The 24,489-nt window shown below is 40.1% G+C and overlaps 1 protein-coding gene across 1 annotated transcript in view; it reads left to right on the forward strand.

The window, feature by feature from the left end:
* stau2 (staufen double-stranded RNA binding protein 2) overlaps nucleotides 1-24,489 on the forward strand; it is a 169,198-nt gene that overhangs the window by 22,254 nt on the left and 122,455 nt on the right. The window contains exons 6-7 of the mRNA XM_088322111.1: nucleotides 7,202-7,361; nucleotides 13,502-13,609. Coding sequence (XP_088178237.1) covers nucleotides 7,202-7,361; nucleotides 13,502-13,609 — 268 coding nt within the window. The remainder of the gene's footprint in view (nucleotides 1-7,201; nucleotides 7,362-13,501; nucleotides 13,610-24,489) is intronic.

Raw genomic sequence — 24,489 nt, forward strand, 5'->3', positions numbered from 1 at the left:
AATAGGTCTAAATATAATGGAAGCTAGAGCTCTTGTTGGTGATAGAAAGGAGTGGAGAGGTGTTGTGAAAGGATACTGGTATTGTGGATGCGTTCTTAAGGATGGGCTGGGCACCCGTATGATGCGGCAGGGGTAAACCAGTGAAAGCTGTCGGGCCCTGCTGTTGAACAAAAGAGTGTGTTGTGTCACCCTGACCCGAGTGACATGGTCGCTTTCTTGTGTCCCGTTTCATCTGGAGGGACGAAAGCATGACCCACTTAGGTGCCGAGGTGCCTAACTTGTTTGGGTGTTTGGGCAATTGGGTTGGCCTTGGTCCAAAAATTCGTGTGTTTTTTTTTTTTGCTATTTATTTCCCTTTTATTTTCTTTGTTATTGTATGTGTGTGTCTTGCTGTCGGTCACCCCTCTTGAGGGATATGACCAAGGTAGATAGATAGATAGATTTTTATAAATGCTAGTTTGCATACTATTTTTAACCTTGCTCTTAATGGCATTATATATCACATTCAACTTTTTTGGGTCCATTTATTTAGTTAGAACAGGTGACCTTACTCTGTCACAACCCTGAGAAGAGCAGGGACCATAGTACGGCCGAGGGTCCGTACAGGGTCATCATTTTCATGACTGCCCTGTTATAGCATTTTTTTCAACCACACATTATTGTTTGATGATGTAACACACAAACAAAAAGAGAGCAGACTCCCGTCTTTAAACAGAATAAAGAAGTTAAACCCAGTGTCATGTGAAACTACTGCTCTAATGTCAACAGTATCCACATTGTCCTATTGGAGGAGACCTTGTCCTCGGTACCTATAAATTCAGGAACCGGCGTTTGTGTTTTTTCCTCTTCCTGACAACATACTTTTTTGTAATGTGGCATATATTTATATTATATAATTTTGCATTTGCGATTGCGTGAGGCACAAGGGAAGAAAAAGCAATTAATAACGGACACAAGGAATGAAGTATGAGGAAAAGAGGGAGGGAAAACAAGTACATATCTGGCAAGAGATTGGAAAAAAGTGCAGCTGGAGAAAGAACAAGCCGGTCCAAGTTTTTTCTTCTTTTTTTTTTCGATCCACAAAGGCTCTGTCACTCTTTGACTCTCGAAGCATCCGAGGTCCCATTTACGTTGCTCTCGCCGCGTCACGTTGTTTTCACGTTTGTGCAAGATTGTACCGAAAGCCTCCCGACTGTTGACTACTCTCGATGGCGCTGCAAAGAAAGCCGAAGAAGGTCATGTTGTTTTTCCCTCTTTGGCTGTGACACAGAGTGTCGCTGAATGCAAATGTTTTCAACCGAAAGGCAACAAAAGATGAACGTACAAACCTCTAGTACCAAAAACATTTCTAAACTGTGCATAGTTTAGACATAACTTTTAAGGTCACCGGCACGGAGAAAATAGGGTATCGTTCTCGCCCAGTATTCCCTCTAAACTGCGTAATTGCGCACTGCCCGCACATTCTCGGCGCACAAGAAAATCTAGCCAGCGCACAAAAATGAGGGCTCAAAATTACTCATTAAGAAGCGACTTAAGTCAAAGTTATAGTGCATGAAGGTAAAACTACACGGGTTCCCCTGACGTTGTGTCCTAAATGCGGTATTTTGAAGTCGAGTCGAAGTAGAACAAAGTTGAGTAAAGTTAGTAGAGTTTGTCGAGAACTTCTTCGGCTCGGTTCACTAAAAGGAACCGGCTCTTTCGGGTCCTAAACGGCTCTTCAGGTTGTTTTTGCCTCTATAATCCCAACATGACTAAATATGATGTAAAACTATGCACAAAATGACTTAAAGGAAGGGGGAATAGAACAAAAAAGAAAAAAATACCAAAATGAAAAAGTAGTGAAAAGCTGAGAAAAAAAGAAACAGAAAAAAAGAAGTAAACATTTAGAAAAAAGCCAGAAAAAAAGAAAAAGAAATTTAGGTAAAAAGTAAATAGAAAACAAAAAGAAAAAAGTAACAGCCCGGAAAAAATAAACACACTGTGATTTTTTTTTAAAGGAATTTAAAAAAAAAAGTAGAAATAAAAACACGGAAAAAAGAAGAAAAAGTTTGTGTTGCATTCAAATAATTTCCAATGATATCAAGTGAATCCTGTTGCCAACATCGCACTTCCACTGAAAAATGTGATTAAGTACAGTTCCGTATCTTACAACCGACTCAATAAGCCCCCAAAAATGTTAATATTATGCGACAAAATATATCAGGAAATAAAAAGAAATGGATATCTTGTGAAAGAATTGTAAGAACAAACGACGTTTGCAGGCCGTACAACCTTTGCAATAGTACATGAGTCAATTCATTCAAAAGAGAAAAATAATTTTGCACTGCCGGAAACTCCGCAAAATGTAACCTGATGTCATGTTTTGGACATCTTTGATAATTAATTATCTTGCCACACTTGGGATTGCTCTTGCTCACCGACTTTGTGTAAACGCTCTGACCCGTAAGGAAAATGACAGGGAACATTGCTTGGTACATCACCAAGGACTCGCTCACAGACCGAAAATCCCATTTCTTAACAAATTTTGCTCATGTTCTTTCGATTATTTCTATTTCTATCATGACTTGGTTGTGCTTGCTAAATGGGGGGTAGCTCCATTTGAAGGTATGTTGAAAGGAAACGGAGCATATCAACCTGACATTTCCGGAGAACGTAAAGGGTAAATGAAGTTTTGCTTGCCACAACAAAAACGGCTTGCAGACTAAATGTCACCACGTTATTTGCAGGATTAATCGAAAGTCCTTATCTCTCATTTCCCATTACAGCTATTTGAAGGCTCAAAGGCAGCAGTCTATTCATGTGATTGAGTCATCCTTTGCAAATGCTATGCATTCCCAGGCACACACCTCATGTTCATAGGCAGTTTTTATTATTAAAAAAACTTGGCGAGATTCCTGCTACGTTGCAATAATTAGAAAATTGATAACGCGTAAATGTGAAGCCAGCCAACAGGCAATGATGTTATTGGCTTACTTGGCGCGCGTATGTGTGCTCTCCCGTGTTCCCGGCTTCCTCGCTTTCAATGTAGCCGATACTTTCCCACGTTGTAGATCAGGGTCTCCCACCGGCTTTTCCTTCCACGCACCCCCTACTTCCTGCCAACTTTTCATCTCACTTTCTCCGTTTCCCTATTTCCTCCAGTTTTCTTTTCGCTTCTCTCGCGTTATCCCTCCATCGCTTCCTTCCTGCACCTGTACGGCGCCTTTCTGTCCCAGCTGCTCCCATCTCGGCCGGGCGCCGCCGGCCAGAGCCCGTGTTGCACTTGGCATGTCCTCCGAGACCCCGGGGCCGATCTTGACGTGCGAGGGCCAGGCGGGCCCCCGCCCAGAGAAGGCTCCGGCGGCCCGGAGGAGCCGAGAGCAGATGGATGAGAAGGACGGCTGTGGGCTGAGGAAAGACCTCCTGCCATTCTGACAGCAAAATGCTTTTTCAAAGGCCCGCTGTGCAAAAGATTAAGGGAATATACCAAGAGACAGCCAGGAGAGGGAAAAAAATGACATTTATGTTTTTCAGAGTAACTTGTTCGCCGGGAAGCGATATTATGATAGTCTAGGGAAAACCGTGATTCACTTTCTTCGTTGTTAACTTTGGACTGCACTACTAACGGAGATGCTGCTGATCCAGGCCTCGTTCAGTGGTGTTAAGAATCACATGACATCAGCAAACATTCCACAACAGGGCAGGCCATTTTGTAGGTCTCCGTGCCCGTACAATGCATTTAGGCGGCAAAATATATTGCTCCAGAAGTATTTGGCTCTAAAAATGCAAGTTGAGCAAATATACTCCCCATACCAAAGTAGAGGCGCTTGAACTTCCTGCTTACAAATACTCCATTTGGTGTGCTCCCTTATTCGGTGTAAGGCTTAAAAGGGACATTGTGTACTTTTTTGTGGTAAAAAAACAATAGATTCATTAAAAAAAAGGAAAATTGATTTTAATAATGACCCGAAATCTATTAATTATCATACACGCGTGCATTTTTTTGTTAAATACAGAGGTACCTCTACTTACGAATTTAATTTGTAACCTGAAAATCTCGTAAGTCGATACGCTTTTTGAATATAACTGCACTAATCCGTTTTAAGCCCCGCAAAAGTAAAGTATATTTTTTAATAAATCATTAAAAAGCATCAGAAAATGAAACAAATGCATGTCAAAATTAGATTACAGTACTATAAACATAAAACGAGAGGCGCACGATGTAAAAAAACAAAGAATAAATGAAATAATAACAATATTCATTTACGTTTTGCTTCGCGATTCTTGAAAAAAACTGATCTAAAGACGTCTGCTTTTGCCAATGCGTTGGAAGTGCGCAAGGCAGACATAGCGATAGCCCAACTTGTCAACACGTTTTCCGGGGGATTCCTTTCCACAAATTTCGAGACTTCATGGGATTTTGCTAAAATGTCTTTAATTTGGGCTGATTGAAGGATTGCTGAGTCCTCCTCTCCACTATCTTGCTGGAACCCCTCCTCCTTGTCATCAATGAACTTTGAACTGCGACGGTGACACGAAGAGGATGCTGGGAGCACGCATGCGCACTGGGTTGGCAGTCAGACTTTAAGCGATAGCCAGTTTGTGTATGTTTGAGAAACTCATGTAGCGGCTGATTGTAGTTTCCACTTTTTGTCCTGAAACGTCTTTCGTAAGTCGAGCCAATATGTTCTGGTTCAGATACTTTAACTCTTTTAACTTTTGTATGTAGAAACATTTGTAAGTTGAGGTACAACTGAAGCTAGAGGTTGTTAAATTTGTATTTATTTGACATAAAATGAGCCTCTCCTAGAGCGACTTGACATAATTTCCCGCCATCATGCCGTGATGGGTATCCCCAAAAACCAAAACCTTATCGAATGCTGGGCCTTAACATTGAGCAGAAAAATTGTTACGTTTGGTCCCTTTGAGTCGTCTCCAGTTTGTCTTCTTCCTCGTTCTTTGTAGCACTTGTTTTGGGTTGCACTGCACAATTACGCAACTCTTATTTGTCCAATATTACACAGTGTCCCTTTAAAGATGACACCATACTTTTCAAATTTAGGGCAATTTTAAATGTGCTTACAAAAAAAGGGAAGAAATGAATATGTTTCAAATTTGTCTGTGTGAGTACCACATACTGTATTAGATAGATAGATAGATAGATAGATACTTCATTTATCCCCGTAGGGAAATTCACACTTCCAGCAGTCTACCACGGTGTTTATTTACAGATTAATATGCCCTAGGGGTGCTTGTAGCGGAGTGGATGACGTCACGCTAGTCCAAAAGTTCGACATCCCTGCGGCAGATGGAAATCTTTTCTTTGTGAAAATCCAGGGATACACCACCTCGTGTTAGCAAGTCCGTCTCCTCTCCGATTCCCCCCGGCTTTCGTGTCTCTGTATAGCGGCGTTGAAGCCGGATAGCTCCGGGTAGCTCCGGGTTGCTACACGTTAGCTTCCGGGGTGCTAAACGTGAGCCACGTTTCCGCAAAACACAGCAACTGCGCTCCCTGTGCGCTTCGATGTTTTCCACCAGCACTCGATGATCTTATTTGGTCGTGAGTTCGCATTTACCATGATTACGGATGGTACCGAAAACTTATAACGCCGCTAGCCGCTTCGCTAGCTCCGGCTCTTCTTCCACGATAGGCCCCTTTATCACGCCGGCACGAGAATTCTTCAGGGCAAGGAAATTGATTCCTTGAATAAACGCATTTTCGTGTGCTAAAACCCATGTCCATAGGATAGAAGTAATCCATAGTGTAGTTGTCAAAACGGGAAGAAAAAACACCGAAGATAGGAGCAGACAATAAAACAATAGGGCAGCTGCTGGAAAAGGCAGCCGCTCGTGGCAGCGCCGCTTTGATATTAGACCTTTTTGTTGTTAGATTTCAAACAGAAAACAAACATAAAGTAATTTACAACGATTGATGACTTTAGCCGTCGAAAGCACACAAAAAAAACACATTTACTGTGCCACCAAATACAGTGAGTCTTCCATAGTTTATTATGCCGGTTCGTAGTAAATTACGAAAATACGAATTTCCTATGAATACTACAAAAGGACCCGATTACTTTTGACTCGTCACTTCAATTCTACTACAGAAACATTCTCGAAATTGGACAATTATTTGTTGTGATGTGGATGCAGTTGGTGGAATGGAGTTCGAGGTATGGCACAGAGTCAATCAAGGAAGCAAGGTTTTGGGTGCTCTGAGGAGAGTATGGATGTTAAGAGGGGACTGTGAGAGTGTGATTGTGCAAACTGTGTTGTATGGTGCAGAGACTGAGGTGCTTCACTTTTTTGGGTGTTTGGGCATTTGGGTTGGCCATGGTCAAGAGGTCGCAGGTTCGATTCCCTGCTCCTCCTTGTTATATGTCGAAGTGTCCTTGGGCAAGACACTGAATCCCTAATGCCCCCAATAAGCAGGTAGGCGCCTTGGATGGATGGATGCATGGCTGCTATTGGTGTGTGTGAGTGTGTGTGTGAATGGGTAAGTGTGAAACACATTGTAAAGCGCTTTAGGAGGTCTTCATTGACTGGAAAAGCGCTATAGAAATGCAGACCATTTACCATCAAATCTTTTGTGTTTTTGCTACTTTTTCCCTTTGTTTTTGTGTTTGTCTTGCTGTCGCACACCCCTCTCGAGGGATATGACCAGGGTAGATAGATAAATAGATGGATTTCGAATAATATTATTTTCAATGTTTGGCAGGTCTGCGTTGAAGTAGTCTAGTAGCAAACAAGTTCAAAACTTCACGCTTCTCTTGTTAGTGTTCCCACTATTTCTCTTTCATTGCCTTCTATTCTACAGACATCCCCCCCTCCATTAAGACCTAGGAGGGGGGTATCACCACATGGACTAGCAGACCGCTCTATCAATTCTCTGACAGCGCAGGCCCACTCTGTCAGCACCCAATGAAAGAGAACGAAATATATGTTGAGGATCAGAAGAAAGAGAAGAGGATATATGTGTCCCTGTGCTTTGTTGGGCAAGTCCAAAGTGAAATCTAAAAGCAAGACATTAGTTAAGCGATTGGCCCACATAGTATTGTGGCGTAATTGACCCTGATTTAGTGTGAGACCTTTTTTATATTTACAAGCGTACGAAATGCTCTGTCTCACAGTGTTCGCGCTTCTTTTATATTCCTCGTAAACAACTCCTGATTCGATTGCTCCGCTGATGCCGAAAATGTGCTTCTCGTTTGACTCTTCCCAGGTACCATTATCCCATTCCCAAGATCTTCTCCGTACAGCTCTCAGTGGGGAGTCACGAGTTCGTCGGCGAGGGGCGCACTCGCCAGGCCGCTCGACACAGCGCGGCGATGAAGGCTTTGCAGGCTCTCCGCAATGAACCCATCCCGGAAAGACCACCACAGGTAGCCTGACAAAAAGAAATACAAATGATTAAACCTGTACCACAAAGCATTTTTTTGATCAAACAAATGTATCGTGCACAATTCCTTGCATGGAATATCATATAGTGATATTGTGAGGTCCAAATTATGGGCAAACCCCGTGTGGCCGTTCATCAGATCTAAAAAGGAATTCAGGTAACGACAATATACATTTTCGTTCCGCTGCAGCGGGGGAGAAACGGGGAGAAACACAGGGGATGTGTTCTCGGCTCCACAATCGTCCTCTTGCTTCTTCCCCGCCTCAGCTGGCTTTATTTAGTACAAGTATGGTGGACTTTAGACTGACACATCATTGGGTGGACATTAGACTAAAACAGCAAAAGATATATAGACAGTGAATAATAGGGGAATGTTCAGAGAAATACACAAAATATATATATTGAACATTCTTAAGCAACTTCACAGATATGCTAAAAAAAAACTAAATGAGGAAAACTGTTGTAAAATACTCATTTTTCTAACTAAACATTTTCAATTTTGCGAGGCATTTTTAATTGATAATCAAACTAGCAGATTTTTCTTTTTCTGCCCGAAAATTGTTTTAGAATAGGGATGAATAATTTAGCTATTAAATAATATTTGTTGTGATCGATAAATTGAACGGGAAAAAACTATCTTTGCCCTCGAAAGACAAAGTACACGGGCCTGGCAATAAATTTTTGACGCAAATGGTATCCTTGAACATTAATAGTTCGGCAAATGTTCAACTATGAAAGCTCGATGACCAATGTCAGCAAAGTCAGCACTCAGCAAACTTAGGGGTTCGTACGGGTGCTTGAGATCCTTGGAAATGCTTGAATTTTAATGTTATGTTCGAGGTTATTAAAATACTTGAATTTGGGGTGAAGTGCTTGAAAATGCTTGAATTGTTGCCATTGCCATGTTATTCGCTAGACCGCGCAATAAATGAAGAAACAATTAAAAAGTGTGTAAAAATGATGCCGACACACCTGCCCTGTAGGTTTTGTCATTATGGCGTTTACATCTGAAGCGTCACCGCCTCCTACTGGTCGAACATTTTAATTTAAATTAATTTTATCATCATTTTAATTATCATCATCATCATGTCATGTTTATTTGTGATGCCCTTAAACACAAGGAGTATCAAAGGGCTGCGCAGACCACAGATAATTATTGCACTATCCCCTGATCTAAAACCTACATGAGGGCAAGGAAAAACTTAAAAACCTCAACATGAGGAAAATGAAGAAAGGTAAGGTAATTCCCCCTTCCAGGATGACCAGGCTGCAATGGATGTTGCAATAACAAATAATACACAGATATTGTCAACGTGAAATATTGATCATTCATAAGCTAGAGAATAGAAATATGTTCTATGCCTAGATTTAAAGTCATTTTTTAATTTTACCTATTTGTGTAAATAATTATTCTTTTATCAAACAAAGGAATACTTAAAGGGACTGTGTGTAATATTTGACGGCTAGATGTCGCTGTGTGGTGTAGTGCAACAGAAAATGAGAGCTACAAAGCATAAGGAGGAATCCAAAACTACAAAGTGACTAAAAATCACAATTTTTCCTCTCTCTTTTTTCTCTTTTTCTCCTTTCTATCGTTTTCCTTTTTTTTTTTCCCTGTTCCTTTCTTTCTACTTTTCTCAAATTTTCTTTTCCTATTTTTTCTTTCATATTTCCCATTGCTTTTTGTTTCTTTATTGTTTTCTTTCCTCCCATTTTTTCTTTTTTTTCTCTGCCTCTATCTTTTTCAAATTGTCTTTTTTATGTTGTCTTTTTCTTTTTGTCTTTCCCCTTATTTTTCCCCTTTTTTCCATTTTTGGGCTTTATCGTTTTCCTTTTCTATCTTTCTCCTTCATTCCTTACATTTTCAATACTGTTTTTTTTTTAAAAAAACATATTTTTTTTAACCAATAGGAGGTGCTAATGAATCCACACTGTCCCTTTTAAAATGTGCAAATAGATCTACCACTTTCCGGATCAAATTGTTGGCCCTTTAAGGTATATTAAAAATGTATGAAAGAAATAAGTTCAACCACTTTCTATCACATTAAATATAAAACCCTCCTCTTCCCCAGTTACTCAAATGTAAATTCAATCTGATTTTAATCTGCACTTTTCAAATTGGGTTATTTTTATTGGTTCCTCCGAGCCTGTCGGTATCTTAACATGGTTACTCTCATGGTAAATGACCCCAGATGCCCACAACCTGTTCATTGCCACTAATCTGCTTTTACAGTATTTTGCTGCTGATGCTTGCCTGACCCGTTTTTTCTGTTGCAATATTAACTAAACTATTTTGGGATTTTTTTTTGCCTCTTGCGGAGTGGTGTTGTGCAATTAGAGAGGGGGAAAGAAAGAGAAAGGGTGAAATCCAAAGAGAGAAGGGGAGTAAAGAGAAGGAGAAAGAGAAAGAGTGAAAGAGGAAGCAAGAGAGAGAGAGAGAGAGAAAAAAGAAAGAGAAAAGGAAAAAGGAAAAGAGAGCAAAAGAAGGTAAAGAACAGAGAGACAGAGAGGAACAAAGAAACAAGAGACAGAGAGTGATAGAGAGTGATAGAGAGTGATAGAGATAGAGAGAGATAGAGAGCGAGAGAAAAGGGAGGATGGGGGAGAGAGAGAAAATTAAAGGGTGGGACAAAGAAAGAAAGAAAGTAAGAAAGAAAGGGAAAGAGAGAGAAAGAGAGAGCGTGAGAGACAAAAGGGATGAAAAGAGAAATTATGAGAGAGGGGGAAGGAATGAGAAAGAAAGAATGAAATCCAATGAGAGGAGGGAAAGAGAGAAGGAGGGAGAAAGAGAGAAAGAGAAAAAAGAAAGAGAAAAGGAAAAAAGGAAGAGAGCAAAAGAAGGTAATAAGACCCAGAAAGAGACAAAGAGGAACAAAGAAAGAGAAACAGAGAGAGTAAAACAGTTAGAGAAAAAGAGAGGAGGGGAGAAAGAGAAAGAAAGAAAGAAATACAAGTACAGCATTTGTAAGAGGCACCTGGTTTTGGCTACATCAAGTGGACACATTTCAACCTGCAGCTCGTTTTTCTCTTGCGCTTCCCTGAGCGTTGTCTCTCGGGCCAGATTCCAACCTTTATCAGGCCTCAACCGGCCTCCGGGCCGCCTCTTTGACACCCCTGATTTAGACATTCAATCTCCTATTTTCTCTATATAGTAAATAGGGTAGCAGCAAACGTTTTTTTTTTAAATGGTATCCTTCAATTCATCTCTGTCATTGCAAGGTAGCTGGTCTGCTAGCTTTTCAATTCACCTGCGTACTCGTCCTTCAAACACACGCATCAATCACTGTGCTGTGTCTCGCAATTCTCAGCAGAATAGATTATAAAGGCGTATTTTTCTCAAAATGCTTAAAAAATGATGCAAAATGTATCCCATGAATCAATCTCTACTCCATTAACATAAGCGATGGTTCATGAGTTTATTTCGGGGGTTTTTCTACCCCTATTGACCCTCAAGTGAACGCTACTGTCCTTATTAGATTCCCATGAACCGGATACACAGAGTAACCAACCAAAGTTTCAGCGTTATTCTTGTCTACTTTCTGGTCTGGAAAGGACATTGTGTATTAGTTGGTGCCCCCCAATGGTAAAATGATAATTCAACAAATATTTATTTGTGATCATAAGTAAAAACGCATGTCAACTGAACTTTGTTAAACCCAGGGTTGGGTAGGGTTACTTGAACTGGATTACTTTCAATGACTTTTGGATGACTCCATACCAAATATGCAAATAAAAGACAAAAGAAACTAAATAGGAAAAAAATGATGACCCGCAACACATGGTAAGCTTTCTCTCCTGGCTTTGATCTCTTCGATCTCCCCCAAAACGAACATAAAATGCGACAGAAACCAAATGAAAATCAATCCAAACAGCTTGCCAATATCATTTTTGCCGTTCTATGTATTCCGTTACTCACCAAGCCTGCACAAAATTGAGTCATTTTATGTAATCCGAAAGTAATCAAGTTAAAGTAACCCTACCCAACCCTGGTTAAACCTATATAACCTCGCTGAAACTCATGAGAAAAAGTTAGCGGACACCAGGGCAGACAACTCTGAAAATTTGCCTGCCCAGCCATAAAGTGGCCTGCCCCATTTTTCCCAACTTGAAACACAATAAAACGACTAATCGAAAAAAAACCACAAAAACCAAAAGTATTAAGGATTGATAATCAGAATATATAACAGAACAACACTTTCAAATTAAGTTTATTAATCTACTTATAACATTCATTGCATGTATATGACATGGCTGTTTTCATATGCCATCAGTATTTACTTGTATTTACTCATCTTCATTCATGCAATGTTTGCGTTGCATCATCTTCTCCAAGCCACGTGAAATCCTCTTTCCACCATGCTTTTAATGTACGTTTACCTTTTGTGGCGTCATCAATTTTGTTAGCTTCTTTTGAATCTATCTTCTGGGGCTGAGGTTTTGGCTTGATTCCTGGTAAGGATATGTCAACGTGAGCAGTTTCCTCATACGTGAGAAGATTAGCAGGACATTGTGATTCAGCCTTTAAGCATATGTATTCCCCAAAAGCAAGCAAGCAACAACAACGACTACTACTACCAGAACTACTTGATCTCGGTTTCCTCCATTGCTTTTTCAAGGTTACCTTGTCCATTTATCTTAAACCCAATTTCGAGATTATATTCAGTTTATGTTAAGGCTATAATATTATATAAACTCTGTTGGCAGAATAACTCAGATGAAATCAGTCATTAAGTTTTAAAATCTCCCTTGCGAAGGAGAGAGCACTGTCGGGAGGCCATCTCGCCAAAATCTCTGCGACAGTACCGCCTTACCTCCGGTCAGGGGTGTGGTTTATTTTGAGTTGACACCTAAACAGGAAAAGGAACACACATGAGCGTGACTTCACAATAAAAGGATATACAGGGATCAGAATTTTCCGCGGATCCGCAGATTTCCGCTGTTTTTGAACCCCGAGGGTCATTCCCGTAAATCGTCTAAATTCGATGAGAAAATATTTTGGGGGGGTGAGGTATGATACGTGACTGTTTCATCACCCCAAGTTAGCAGTTAGAGATCGCGAGAAAGATCTGCAAAAAGAAGCGCAGCGCATTAGATCTGTAACACACAACAAATAGATCGACTCCTACCATTGGTCGATAGGTTCGCTGATAACCAATCAGCGGAGCTTTTGTTCAGAGCATTGGCTTTCTCAAACATAGCGCTCCTTCCGGTCTTTTCAAACGGTGAAATGAGTGTTTGAAAAAGTAAATATGAAAATACTAAGAAAAGAAGACGAGGCTTTTGTCTCCGAGATTGATAAAGGAATCAAGAATAAATTTAAGTGGTCATGGCTGGAGAAGACTGTCACAGACTGACATGTATTTTCTTTAAGCATGTTCAGTTTGTGCATTCTATTTTCAAATTAATGATGAATGGTTATTAATGTATATATTTTCATATATATTGTTGATTAGTAGCTAAATACAAGGTCCATCTTCATCATCAAAACACAACAACAATGGTGATGGTTGTAACATTGTAATCCCCCAATTGTTTTAAACATCTTAAAACTGAAAAAAATACATGGTTTCTGTTTTGTTGGATTTAATTCATTCTAGTGCAATTTTCACATAGCAAAAAAAATAAATGCTGTTGGCTTCAGGGGGGCTTTGCCCCCCTGAGCCCCCCAACGGGCTCCGCCCTAGACCTGGCCTGTATTTCAGCTGAAAATGAAAATCTCCATTCTGATCCCTGGATATAAGATAGAGAAACGTATAAAAGATGAAATTAGACTGATGTTTGAAACGTGACTATCTATTTGTGTGAGAGAGATTGTTTTTATATTTAGGAATATAAAAACAGATTAATTTCATTGTATTGAATTCTGAGAAATGCACATATCTCAAAACAGCCAACTTTACAGTTTTTTTTCTTTTATTTTCAAATTTGGTATTGGAGTAATCCAAAAGAAATTCAAAGTAATCGCGTTACATGAATTCTATGTGACTGATTACATTTTTCAACAGGTCATTAGTAACTGCATAAGATTTTCAATGTTATCCTACCAACCTTGCTTAATTGTACTGGTCATGCTTTAACAGTTTTAACAAACAACTATAATTCATTTCTTGATCTTTTTGTTAGGACCCAGACGAAAACCAAGAGGGCGAGGATGGCGCGAATGCCAGCAAATCAGAGATAAGCATGGTCTATGAAATTGCCCTGAAGAGGAACTTCACTGTCAACTTTGAGGTGAGCGGACCATTCTTTGACCTTTGAGGTTGTTATTGCTGGACAAGAGGAAGACGACCACGAGTGTTCTTGTCTTATTATTTTCTTTTTAAATTTGGTCAAAAATGTGTTTTTGCTCTGTTGTTAAGAGATTTGACTTGAGTACCGCATTTTCACACCTATTAGACGCACTGTTTTAAAGGGCGCACTCTTCTTGGTTTGAATTTTTTTTTTGTCTGCTCATATGGCGCGCTGGCCTATTCGACGCGAGACTTGCGTGACCGCCTTTAAGACCACAAGTGTGCGTATAAAGAAAAAAACACCGGGAACAAAACAACAAAATTGGATAGACAGTTTGGTACTCACATTTTCACACAAAGCCCTCGAACTCTTCATCTTCCGTCTCGGCCATGAAAAGCTGCGCCAAAACTTCATTCTCTGCGTCACTTTCCGTGCCGTGTGGCCCTCGGGGAATGATGCCCGCTTTCGAAAACGACGTAACGCTAGCAGGAACGCTAGCCCACGCGTCCGCAATCCATTTACAAATTGTGGCGTAACCCGCCCGGCGCTTCCTCCCGTGTTTTGTGAAATGGTGCACCCCTTCAGTCATCCATCGCTCTCACGCCGCCCGTAACGGCCGGTTGACACCAATGTCAAGCGGTTGAAGCTCCTTCGTCAGTCCCTCCCCGGGATGATGGCAAGAACAGAGTTCATTTGCGACACTATTTTTTCACATCAGCTGTCAGATGGGCACGCATAGAGTCACCAATACAGAGCGAAGGGGCTGCCTAAAAACAACACGTGGTTCTTCCCTCAACCATTCTGTCATCATGCCTTCGTCCATCCAGTCCTTTTCATTTGCTTGTTTGTATATGATAGCGGCGACGCCCACGATTCAAACGATAGCGGCGACGCCCACAATTTTGCGGGGAATCCCACACTGACACCTTCCATCACGTCGGCCAAAAATGCGTGCTGTGTGATATGGCACTGCTCAAATTTTGAATGAAATCTGAGACTTTGGTGTGCGCCATATGTGCGTGAGAATACAGAATATTTTAACATCCTCAAGTAACTAGCAGATGGCAAAACAGTCCCAACCAAATTTGATTAACAGCAAATCATTATTTTATTATTTTTGGGTGAATTGATGAATTGTATGAACTGAAAATGTTCCATTGCCATCTGTTTTCTAAAACAAAATGATGCTTCATTATACCATTGTTGAGACCAAAGTATTGATAATGTCAACAAAACAACGTCTCTCCCATCTCATCTCATTAGCTGCACCGCTTATCCTCAGTAGGGTCGCGGGGGTGCTGGAGCCCATCCCAGCAATCATCAGGCAGTGGGCAGGGGAGACCCTGAACTGGTTGCCAGCCAATCGCAGGGCACACAGGGACAGACAACTCGCTCGCTCATTCACACCTAGGGACCATTTGGACCGGCCAATCCACCTGAAATGCATGTCTTTGGATGAGACCAAACAACGTTATTTTCCAAATTAAAATGATATAACACACCCCAAAACAGTCAATAATTTTTCATTGCTGCTCAATTGTAAAAATGTTAAGAATTAAAAGAAAAAACATGACTACAGATGCTGCCCTACTTACGGGATAGGTTCTGGACGATCATTCGTGAGTTGAATTTGTTATATTTTTAAATATTAAAACAAATAATATGCCCTATAAAGATCAGTAAAGTTGAGTTGAATTTACTTTTGGAAGATGGGCTTCAAGTGTTAAGTGACTTCCTCCCATGTGGTAAAAAGTGTCCGAAAAAAAGCGTTCCGACCATTTTCTCAACCGCATCAAGCTTTCTCATTCCACTTTCATTTCAAAAGAAACGGCGCGCCTCTTCTTTTCACCGATCATATTGGATGGATACACAAGGTATTAAACAATAAGAACGCTGGAGATTCAGTACACTTAGCACTGTATGTTTACACACGAACTAGAAAGAGTAAGCGGATTTCTTCTTAGAGGTGTATGCTGGGTGACCTCTCACAGCGCCACACGCCGGTAGAGGTGGAAAGAAGCACTACAGTAATGTCCTCTACTCGGAAAAAGGAGCACACAATGCAAAATCTAACTTACAGCAATGTCCCAAGTATTTTTCGACATCCCGAACAAAATGTTCGAATCTACCGTTTTTCATAAATGGTTTGCATTTCTATAGCGCTTTTCAAGTCAATGAAGACTTCCCAAAGCGCTTTACAATGTGCTTCACACTTACACACTCACACCACACACTCACACACCAATAGCAGCCATGCAAGGCGCCAACCTGCTTATTGGGGGCATTAGGGATTCAGTGTCCTGCCCAAGGACACTTCGACAAATAACACGGAGGAGCTGGGATTCGAACCTGCGATCTCTTTATCCCAAAACAACACTCTGCCTCCTGAGCTAATGCCGCCCTATTAATGTTCATAAGTGGAATGGTCGTAAGTAGGGGAGCGTCCGTATAACATATGCCCGACAACAAAATGTATTTAATGTAGAATATTTTATTGTTTAAATCTCATAACTAAATACAAAAACCCTTTTACAATTTCCTAGAATGGGATTATAGATTTTCTCAAAATAAGCAGGGTCTATGGGGACAAAACCAGACATTTAGTTATCTTAAAGGTATCAAAATATTTCATACCAAACCGTTGACAATCAGGCTTGTATTCATTGGGTTGAAGATTAATCGATTAGTTGGTGCACCTTTACACACGATCTTATGCAAAATTCAGTGCATAGACATGTGGGATCATGCAGAACATTCGAGAGCTATTTGTGGCTAAATGGGAAGTCAACCGCCAAAAAATCTCGTGCCATTGCTGGGAAATGCTGGCAGCTTTCAGATCTCACTCGGAAAAACTTGTATTCAATATACACTCGCCCTGTATTGGATCGCCATCAATCGAGGGCGGAGTCCACACCTTGAGTCAGCCTCCATCGGTTCCAGCCCGTAAACTGGTGTTCATCGCTGACAGACAGATGGTACGCCTTAACAAAGACGTGTGCTTCTTGACCTTGCACAAAGTTTTACGTCTTGACGTTGGTCTCGACTTTGGCAATAAAGTTTTTTTCTCGAGATAAAAAAATCAATCATGTCCTCAAATGACCCTGTTCTTTTTGGCTTTTCACAATGTCTCGGCTGAGATATCCGATCATCTCTCCCACATCGCCCTTCTCAACACGTCAAGGTGCCAAAAACAAGGGAGGGTCAGTTTATTTTGCGTGCCCCCCACCCTTCCGCATTCGAATCTTTTCTTTCCGACCATTTGGCCATCAGTCCCGATGATTACCGTTTTTATGAATGGGGGTGGCAGGAAATGAAGGCGATAGAAGGAAGTGACACACAAAACTATCCATTGTGTGCTAATGACTTTGCGCGGATAGTTTTTCAAGAGGAACAATTTGCGGAGGTTGACAGGAATAAGGATGAGATACAGTTGATGATACGGTAGCACTTACTGTGCACTTTAAAGTTAATGTAAATTTAAATGAATGTATTTTTACTACCATAAGGCCCATATAAAAATCTCGGTGGCCTTAGGGTTGGGAGCCCACCCCGAGACTGGGAGGTCACAAATTCGAATCTTGGCTGAGTAAAGCCTAAGAGTTGCAACATTTTGGGGTAAAATCTGATGTTTTTGTGAGATTTTTATCATTTCCTACTAAATGCGACTTGTATGCCATTTCCTGTGACTTCTATGCATCTCCCATGTGAACACAACAAGAGGGACACGTGACGTCACACGCAATGTGTCCATGGTTTGTGGAAGTACTCATGGATGCTAACGCCATTGTGCATAAATTATTTTGAAAGCTATCGTGCTACCGAAGGCTAAACAAAGTTGTCCCCTCCAAAAGTTAATTAAATCCGAAAACCTCAATTCCCCTCCATTGAATTCTTTTTTGTTTTCGTCGGCCATGGTGTGTTGATTTCTACGCTACGTGGAAGATCATGGAAATTGAGCAGCCGCAAGAGAATTGGAGATGAATGAATCGAATGGTTTGCAAGAGGAGGACGAGCTTTAAACTGTTTTTTCATTTATAATCGATACCTAAAAAAACGCAACCAATCTCATTTGTGCAGAAGATTTTCGTGAAACTACAAAATCGTCATTTACCGTGTTTTCCGCACTATAAGGCGCACCAAAAAGCCTTTATTTTTTTCAAAAACTGACCATGCTCCTTATAATACAGTGTGCCTTATATATGGATCAATATTAAGTCGCAAAGTCTCGCAACTAAGGCAAGCAGCCGCCGACTCGATTTCCCCCCGAAGGCGAAGTCGTCCGCGGTGTATGCTGGGATTTATATACCGGCGTTTCATTTCTTAACCAATGTGTCAATCATCATTTGAATCAGTCACTATTGGCTAAAGTTATTCGGAGGTAAAGGGGGCGGATCCTTTTTATCATTTACAGGCTGGCATAGGCTAAAGGGGCGAAACAAAGCCTGCAATTGGCCGATAAAGATGAATGTGAATCACACGTTGGGTTGCACTACGGCATAGAGAAAACATTTCTTACTATTCTGTATTTGTAAATATTTTACTCTCCTGGATTTACTACACTCACGGTTGTAAGAAGACCATGGTTACGTATCATTATTGAACGTGATGGCTGCAAGAGAACTTAGGTGAGCTATGCGGCTTTATATTTTCTTGGTATCTTGTTTTAGAACGATCTTTATGTTTCTGTGATGAGTCTATTTTGAAACTCAATTCAATTCAAAGTGTTTATTGTCATATGCACAGTAAAGAACCCCGTTTCCCTGCGCAACAAAATTTTTTACTTTGCTGTCCACACAGTTGCCAGCAAAAAATAAAACGGAAACTAAGAAATGTTTGGCATTTCTTGAATCCCAAGACTTTAACCTTCCGAATGATATTTGGAACGATGCATTTGAGTGATTGGTGACATCGTACTGACACTGTTTCCGTGCATGTCTGAGACACGTATTTGCTTCTTTGCAAGCTTTTGGAATGTTAAGGGGGTAATAAGTTAGACTGAACTATCTGACTGTTTTGTCCACGTTCCCATTGTAGCGCCTTATAATCCGTTGCGCCTTATGTATGGAAAATATAGGACCAAAAACTATTTTTTGGGGGTGCGCCCTATAACCCGGTGCGCCTTATAGTGCGGAAAATACGGTAATCCTTCAGGTGAACATCTCTCACTGTAGCTTCCCGTGTTTTAACATCTCATTCTTCTCCTCTTGCATGAAATTACCCATGAGTCACTTCTAGCGAGCGGCGCTTTTTTCCCATCCCTCCTCAACGATGAGGGTCGCCGCCACCCTCCGAGTCCGTTGGCTCATTTAGTCCTCCTGTCAGGCAATATCAAGCAGATGTCGGCATCAAAGAGGAACCAATCTATAAATCACAGCTTGTTTGTTGGATCGGAGACTCCTTCCCCAAGGATGGACTCGAGTGCTTAAAAGGAGATGCCTTCCCTACAAAATAGCTTGCCTATCCCCCAATCATCTCACTAGAAAACTTTATAATCAGAGTATCATTTTTTCCTCGTTACATATCTAAGCTCTGTTGCAATTGTTTTGTTATTCGACAAAAAACAAAAGGCTGTGCGTGTTGTTGTTAGGCAACCTGCGATGGAAAAGGAACTGGCATGGACTTAAAGTCATAAGGGAAGAGCCAAGAGTAGGATGCACCATATGTGCTGTTATTCCCCATAAAATATTTAGCTACCTTCTATAGCAGATTAAACATTCAAAAGCGAGACATTCGGATGCAGTGAGATAGCTTTGTTACATGAAAAACATTTCATAGCTCGTACTTTTAGAAGCGGAGAAGGAAATGGTTTTGACGTTTCCGCGACAGGTTTCTTTACATCAAATGTATTATTCACTGTCCGGGAATGCTGACGGAAAACAAAAGATAGAAACCACAAAGTCATATGTTCGCTCTGTACACAAGTACTTGGCAGCAATGTTCCCTGTCATTTTGCAGGGGTCTGAGCGTTCACACAAAGTCGGTGAGCAACGCTTGAAACAACAGTGAGCAACCATAATCCCAAGTGTGGCAAGATAATTCATTATCAAACACGTCCAAAACTTGACATCAAGTTACATTTTGCCGAGTTTCCGGCAATGCAAAATGATTTTTCTCTTTTGAAGGAATTGACTCATGTACGATTGCCTACAAACGTCGTTTGTTCTTACAATTCTTTCACAAGATAACCATTTCTTTTTATTTCCTGATATAGTTTGTCGCATAATATTAACATTTTTGGGGGCTTATTGAATCGGTTGTAAGATACAGAACTGTACTTAATCACATTTTTTAGTGGAAGTACGATGTTGGCAACAAGATTCACTTGATATCATTGGAAATTATTTGAATGCAACTTTTTCTTTTTTTTCTACTCTTTTTTTTTAAATTCCTTTAAAAAAATCTCATTGTATTTATTTTTTCCGAGCTGTTACTTTTTTCTTTTTGTTCTCTATTTACTTTTTCCCTACCTTTCTTTCTTATCTTTTTTTCTGGCTTTTTTCTAAATGTTTACTTCTTTTTTTCTCTTCCTTTTTTCTCAGCTTTTCACTACTTTTTCATTTTGGTATTTTTTTCTTTTTTGTTCTATTCCCCCCTTCCTTTAAGTCATTTTGTGCATAATTTTACTTAATATTTGGTCATGTTGGGATTAAAGAAGCAAAAACAACCTGAAGAGCCGTTTAGGACCCTTTTTAGTGAGCCGAACAAGCCGGTTCCCCGACAATCTCTACTGACTTTACTCAACTTCGTTCTACTTCGACTCGACTTCCAAATACCGCATTTAGGACACAACGTCAGGGGAACTCGTGTATTTTTACCTTCATGCACTGTAACTTTGACTTAAGTGGCTTCTTAATTAGTAATTTTGAGTCCTCATTTTTGTGCGCTGGCTCGATTTTCTTGTGCGCCGAGAATGTGCGAGCAGTGCGCAATTGCGCACGCGCGCAGCTTAGAGGGAACACTGCTTGGCAGTCTCACCGTTTCAAATAATATACACAAAGTATTTTGAAATAATAATCACAGGATATGATTGAGGTCTTTGCTGACTTGGGTAACAATGTTTTTTACATATACATATATTTTTTACACCTAAACATTGATTAGAGCAGGGGTGGCCAAACTGAATCTTGGGCAGCATTTGGCTTAAAACATAAGGCAGGGGGGGGCTGTATTTATTTTTTCTTGAAGGAAAAAAAACGCGGAAATATAGTAAAATTTGAAAAACATTTTAAAATGTGTTAAAATCCCAAATAAGGCAAGGCAAGGCAAGTTTATTTGTATAGCACAATTCATACACAAGGCAATTCAAAGTGCTTTACAGAAATGGCAGACAGGTTAGGGTTAGGGTTGGGGTTAGGCAAACACACAATAAACGACATTGAAAATTTAAAATGTGTTTTTTAAAATGCATTAAAACCACAGATAAAACATAATAAAATCAATGGATTAAAATAATAAGAGCATTATGATTAACAACCCGTGTTACCTCTTGAGCCACGCTGATCACAAAAACTTCAATCTATCTACCCTGGTCATATCCCTCAAGAGTGGTGACCAACAATAAGACAAACACGTATACAAAAACAAGGAAAAGGAAAAAAGGAAAAAGTAGCAAAAAAAAAAACCACAAAAAATTTATGAAACGGGACACATGTCACTCTTCTGTTCAACAGCATGGCCCGACAGCTTTCACTGGTTTACCCCTCCCGTATCATACAGGTGCCCTGCCCATCCCTTAGAACACATCTAAACATCTTACCTTCCTTTCACAACACCTTTCCACTCATTCCTATCACCAACAAGAGCTCTAGTTTCCATTACATTGAGACCTCTTTCCTGCAGTGCACTCATAACACCATCCAACCACGTCAATAGTGGCCTTCCTCTTGGTCTCCTTCCATTTACTTCTGCTATCACAAAAACTTAACGTTGTCAATTTAGGCTACATGTTAATGCAACACACAAAACTGTCGCCAAGAAGTCATTTTCCAAATTTAGGTTTATTTTATTAAAGAAAAAAAAAGTCTTGGCTCTTAAAACATTGTGAAACACTAATTTAGAGCCCTGCAACTGGTGCGATGGCCACCATTAGCGCTATCATAGTTTGTTAACCCAAACAAACAAGTTATTATCGAAGGAGCAATAATGAGGATTATTATCCCGCGCTCGATTCCTGTAATGGTCTGGAGGTAGCCGATCCTGTGTTCTCGTGTCAAGTATCTCAGGAATGCTCCTGGTTCCACTTATCGGTTTTAATCAGTTCACCGGGTTGAAATTAGCCGTTTGCAGTTACTTTGATTGCAACAATTTTCCCACAAATTGTGCTCCGAATAAAGTCAAGTCAAGTCATTTTTATTTGTATAGCCCTAAATCACGAAGAGTCTCAAAGGGCTTCACAGATTGTTACACTATATTACACAAACTATTTTCAACCGACAAGAGGAGTAGGTTATTCGTATGCAATGGAGTAGAAGTGAGTTTTAAGTTTAGATTTAAACATTTCCACTGAGGTTGCAGATCGAATCTCAGGGGGAAGAGCATTCCACAGCACCGGTGCCCGGATGGAGAACGCTCTCGAACCAGCAGAAGACTTCTTTGCTCTCGGGATCATCAGAAGACCGGCACTCTCAGATCGTAGGCTTCGGACCGGGACATAGTGGCAGATCAGATCTGAAAGATAAGAGGGAGCAAGTCCATGTATGATTTTGTACAATACTAAGAGAACTTTGAAGTCACATCTTTGGCTAACTGTGTCGTCTCATAAAGAATAATCCTGATGATGTGAACTGCATGAAGTTGACAATTATTTGGCCAGTATAGTCATACCTCTGTATATGAGCACCTCTCAACACAAGAATTTCGATTATTGGAATCAAATCTTGCTCAACATATAAAGGAAAATCTTGCATTCCCAGAGGTGACCACTAGAGACTGCTCGAGACTGCTCACTGGTCGCGCTACAATTTTTTTTTTTTCGTTTTTCCAAAATTTTTCGTGAATAGGTGACCAAGCTTCCCAATTCCAACCCTTTAATGCTCAGCGCCAAGCAGGGAGGCAATGGGTACTAATATTGTGAGTCTTGGGTATGACTAGGCTGTGATCTTACGCATATCTGTAGCATTTTGAAGTGGAAGCTGAGACAAATCTTCTGAGATATGTTTTTTTTATATACCTTTTAGAATGCAAGTGTTTCGAGTACAGCGGAACCTCGGTTCTCGACCATAATCCGTTCCAGAACCCTGTTCGAAAACAGATTTGTTCAATCACCGAAATCGTTTTTCCCATTAAAAGTAATGTGAAATCGTTTTAATCCGTTCCAACACCCTGAATGTTTACCATGAACGTAAACATGAAGCTAACCCAGGCTAATCGTACGTTCGCGTTAGCGTAATCTTCCGTACGAAAGATTACGCTAACATGAACGTGAATCGCACCCTAGCGTACCGGCGTTCGAACTCCGATTTTTTGACCGAACAGCGAAGCAAGAATTTCTGGAAACTTTCGGTCGAACACCGATTTGTCCGAACTGAGAGGCGTTCGAAAACCGAGGTTCCACTGTACAGCTAAAGGATTAAAATAAGATGATGAATTAAATCTGAAATAGGCAAAAAATAAATGTTTGCGATTATATTTAGTTTAAAGTTACAGTAACTTTTGTTTCAAGTGTACAATAATTGCCTGCGTATCCACAGTCCCATCTTTTAGAATGCAAGTGTTTCGATTACAGCTAAAGGATTAAAAGAAAAGTGCTGAATAGAAACTGAAATAGGCCAAATAAAACGTTTGTGTTTACAGTTCATTTAAAGTTACAGTAAGTTTAGTTTTAAGTGTACAATAAGCGCCTGGGTATCCACAGTCTCATCTCTATCACTTGTGCTGCACTCACCCTGCACCACGCAAACACCTCTTTACAGCAACTCTCTTATAATAACATACCTGTCAACCTCCACGGCTCCATGCCCTTACAAAATGTTGTATTTTCCCTTACAAAATACAAAATAATCTTACACCATATTTTTTTATCAAAGGTGTTTATTTATGTAGTTTAACATGTTTTACTGTACATGTGTTTCGTTATATTATATATATTGTTTATTAACATTTTGTTTTGAGATACTGAGTTGCTCGACATGAATGGGGTTTATTATAAATAAAAGTTTAAAAATGAAGTCGCTTGGACGTTCACTGTAGAAGGAAAAATTACATGCAAATATAGTTAAGTAGAATAATACATTTTCTTATTCAAATTATGAATTCATTTTCTGCATTAAATTATTGTTGGTAATATACTGATTAAAGGGATAACCACAAACCTGTCTTTTTCATTTTCTCCTTTTATACTTTTTTTAAAATCTTTTCTTAACTTCTTTATACAACAATAATGATGAGTTGAGCCGAAAAAGCCGGTTCTCTAAAAAGAGACTGACTAACACAAGGTGGTGTATCCCTGGACATCATGTTAATCTGTTAATAAACAACAGGGTAGACTGCTGGAAGTGTGAATTTCCCTACGGGGATGAATAAAGTATCTATCTACTTCCTTTCACTACATAACTACCACATGAAATCCGAGGCGGCAAATGCATGCACAGAGTAGCATCAAACCGCTCGCTTCGTTTGCAACAAAAAAAACGATACAGAGATAGAGGCTACCGCGGCGAACTTGTCTGACTTGATTGTTTTGCCGTTTCGTGATAGTCGGTGTATAGCGAATGGTACCCATCATTGACAAATTTGTGTTTTTCCGTACAGATTTTTTTGTACGTCGTACTCGTCTTAAAATGCATAATAAACCTACTTTGTACGGCAAAAACTTACAGGTTGACAGGTATGTAATAAACTCACATTTTATTTCATTAATATCTTATCTTTTGGCTGTTTTT

Source organism: Urocampus carinirostris, chromosome 18, assembly GCF_059441175.1.
Source record: "Urocampus carinirostris isolate Australia breed hairy pipefish chromosome 18, RoL_Ucar_1.0, whole genome shotgun sequence".
Classification (NCBI taxonomy): Eukaryota; Metazoa; Chordata; class Actinopteri; order Syngnathiformes; family Syngnathidae; genus Urocampus; species Urocampus carinirostris.